This window comes from Nannospalax galili, unplaced genomic scaffold (genome assembly GCF_000622305.1).
Source record: "Nannospalax galili isolate Female #2095 unplaced genomic scaffold, S.galili_v1.0 C50068648, whole genome shotgun sequence".
In the NCBI taxonomy this organism is placed as follows: Eukaryota; Metazoa; Chordata; class Mammalia; order Rodentia; family Spalacidae; genus Nannospalax; species Nannospalax galili.
This window is the reverse complement of record NW_008481672.1, coordinates 553-4,052: the sequence shown is the minus strand read 5'-3', so window position 1 is coordinate 4,052 and position 3,500 is coordinate 553. Positions and strand designations below refer to the sequence as shown.

The window sequence follows — 3,500 nt, the reverse complement described above, 5'->3', positions numbered from 1 at the left end:
CTCAGCAATATATATCCATAAGCAGTGTTCTGATTAGGTCTTTATTAATAAGGGACTTTCCAGACCTTTTCATCTCCCATTGATGTATGTATGTATATATGAGCCTTAGTCTCAGCTACAGGATAGTAGTAACTGGAAAGCAGGTATGTTGCAATCTAAAGCAATTACCCCTTTTAGAAGGAGCTAATTGATTTTTTTCTTTTTCTTTTTTTAAAGAGTTACAGAGAAGAGAGGTGGAATATCTATCACTGAACTACACAAAGTAGGTCGAATATATCACTGCAGTCTGTGGTAAAGAAGAAAAAAATAATGCTAACAACCTGCAAAGGACATAGCATAAAATGGGGAGTCCCGAACAGAACAGACTTCTCTGAACATCCAGGAATACTTTTCAGGACTGAACCAATTCAAGGAGGCTGTCTTTAGAGGTGTCCAAATGGACTGCAGACTCTCATGGTGCATTGGTCCCACCACTTTATCCTCATTCTTCCTGCAGACTCTGCTGGACTGCTTTACGTGAGGAAACTCCATGGGATCACCTCACCCTGGTCTTTCCAAACCTAGTTAAACCTAGTTTCTTCTTAGGGACTTTTCAGCCTTAACTACGCAGTTCCTTTTCATACAAACTGCCCGTAACTGCTCATGTAATAAATATGAAAAACGTGTGAAATTTACCACATAACATTTACTTGTACCAGATGTGTTGGTACAGTCCAAGAAGGATCCCTATGGTAGGTGATGTGTTGGTTTGTGCTCATATACATTGATTATTCCAATGGAAATCTATATACAGACAGGTATATGGCAAGTAATGAAAGTATAGCCTGAGCTTTCCACAGAAAATGAATGCACAGGGAGATGAAGAAATCTCTACTTTAGATCTAAAATTCTGTAACATGAGTTCACAGACAGTGATGACCCTTGAAACTTCAAGTGCATTTGCTAATAAAAATGGGAATACAATAATTCTTGAAAGCATCTCCGTCTCTTATTTGTATATGTGATAAAATAGCTCAAATTTCCGTATCATTTGAAAGTGATTATGATGTTAATATTCCATGAATGAAAATCTTCACAATTAGGGTACTGAGCAATTTAGTCTTTTCCAAACCAGCCAAACTGTTGGAGATCAAAATGATCTGTGTACATCAGTCATTTTGCCTTGATAAGAATGTGAGAAGTAAAGCAATAGAGACATGAAGAGACCAAACAAGTATGTGCAGAAATTAACTTTTTTATTATATATCATATAATGTAGTAGTAAAGTTTGTTTGAAGTGCATGAATAAAAAGTTAGTGAAATTACAGGAGGAACAATCTATATAGCAATAATAGGTGCATTCCCTGTGCATCTGAAAGAAAAAAAAAGAGTTTTCACTCATATTTTGGCCTAGAACTTAGTGTTCAGGTTCCCAAGATTCTGACATCAGAACCCGGATAACGCTGATTAGAACCATAGGGGCTTTACAATAAAAGCTAAAATATTGACCATATGATGGCAAAAAGTCTTATTTTGTGATTAACTTATTCTCTTCTAGCTACTCTCTGATGAAGTTGGTGGCGCTGTAGAGGAGGACCGCCTCCTCCTGGACGAGGACCTGGAGCGCTCAGCATTGTAGGTGACATGCTTGTCATAGTTCTCCATCTGAGCCTCAAGGAAGTCCCTCTGTTGCTGTCTGATGGTCTGGCTGATGAGCCCAGGGAGGGCATGAATGCTACCAATCAGAGTCTCTAATTTTGTTTCCAGGGTGACAATCCTCTTCTCAAAGTCTTCACTCCTTTCATTTAAGTCGGAAATCATGTCATACATGATATTCTGGGTCTAGAACACAAGATTGAGAAAGTAGAAACAGAAAGGAGCTTTCATTACACTTGTCTTAGAAACAAACTGCCAATGCTTTGAACTTCAGTACTGGCCTACCGATGACATCCAGTGTCAGCTAACTCAATGGTTTAGCTTGCAAGGGATATTCTGTGTTTTTGCAATGCTGGGATTTAGAGATGTATGATTTTAGGCATTAAACTGTGATTCAGAAAATATGGTGTAGTTACTTCTAGTGATATGCCCAATGATTTTAGGAGGTTTGAAGATAGACAAAATATTTCAATTTAATATTTATGTGTTTTAAAGATATTTATACAAGTTAGCACATCAAATTCAATTTTCAACATGTTATTGATAATACAGCATGGCCAATTTTAAAAATAGAAAACAGATTTAAGGAACCAAAAGTAACAGTCAGATGATAGTGAGATGTAAAAATGATGAAAGACTATGAACAAGTTTAGGATCATTGATTTGACCAGATAATTTAGTAATTTAAAGCAATAAATTCTTACAGATCTTTGTTGTCTTATGTTCCAAATGACAGACCTCTTTTCCTTGAATCAAATAAAAATCTTCATAGGTAAAATATAAAATAATATAAATCCTCAGTAAGGTTAATAGTTGGGGGAGATACTAAATACTAATCCAGTGCTTCAGGTGTATCTCCGTGGTCAAGCATTTGTCTATCAGGGACAAGACTCTGAGTATGCATTTTGTGCACCACACAAGTCAAAACTGACAGAGCTGTTTTTTAGTATGGCTTGATCAGAACTAAGTGGTCTGAACAGGAATAGGAAATGCTTCTAGTGTATAGCATGCTAAAATTGTCTTGATCACAGGAATTCCTAAGTTCAAGTCCTGGTTATATTTCCTGGAGTAGTCAAGAAACTTGGAGAGGGGATTCTAGGACTGACAAGCTCAGAACTAGAAATGGAAAAGGAAAGAACAGAAATTCCAGACAGCCTAGTACCACATTCCCCAAATCTGAGATTCCATTTGTCTCAGTCTTCCTTCTACTCCACTTCTCCCTCTATCTTTTCTGAACAATCCTGACTGCCCTGCCTTCACTACCATAATGGACGATACTCTCAAACTGCAAGCCAAAATAAGTCTTTTCTTCTCTTAAAAGAAATGATGATACTTGGTTGATGGAATTATTCAGAATGCAGGCACTTTGTTTTGGTTGGTTGGGCCATCAACACAGAGAGCATTAACTTCCTTTTCACTGCATCCTTGAGACTGTGTGAACAACATCCACTCATTCAAAATATATTGATTACTTATAGCAAGTGTAGTCCTGTGGTCAGAGTAATCATGGTACTAAATAGTTAAAAATAAGTAGCTTTTGCCTCATATATACCCTTTGTATATATGTGTAGTGGTGGAGCTCAAACAGGCCCTCATGCATGCTAAGTAAGCACTGGGCCACTCAGCATATTTCCATTCCATAGTGTACTCTTAAATAACTTCTCTGCATCCTATTTTCAAGTGGTGTGTTTTACTTAACTTGGGGGTAATAGAAAAGCCTACATTAAGTGAGAGCCACATTAACAGAGGATGACTTTACTCTCCATACATGTGTGCTGCCCAGCTTAAGTGAATGATGCATGCTGTCTTCAAGTGAGCCACTGAATACTTTGGTCATCTTCAACATGTTTATCTAGTATGTATTA

At 37.3% G+C, this 3,500-nt stretch overlaps 1 protein-coding gene across 1 annotated transcript; it reads right to left on the bottom strand.

Moving 5' to 3' along the window:
- Positions 1–1,214: 1,214 nt before the first annotated feature.
- LOC103728625 (small conductance calcium-activated potassium channel protein 2) lies at positions 1,215–1,821 on the bottom strand (the record flags this gene model as incomplete). Its single annotated transcript, XM_008826598.1, is given in 1 exon segment — positions 1,215–1,821. A coding segment is annotated over 1 exon segment (288 nt), but the record flags the coding sequence as incomplete, so codon positions are not given.
- Positions 1,822–3,500: the final 1,679 nt, after the last annotated feature.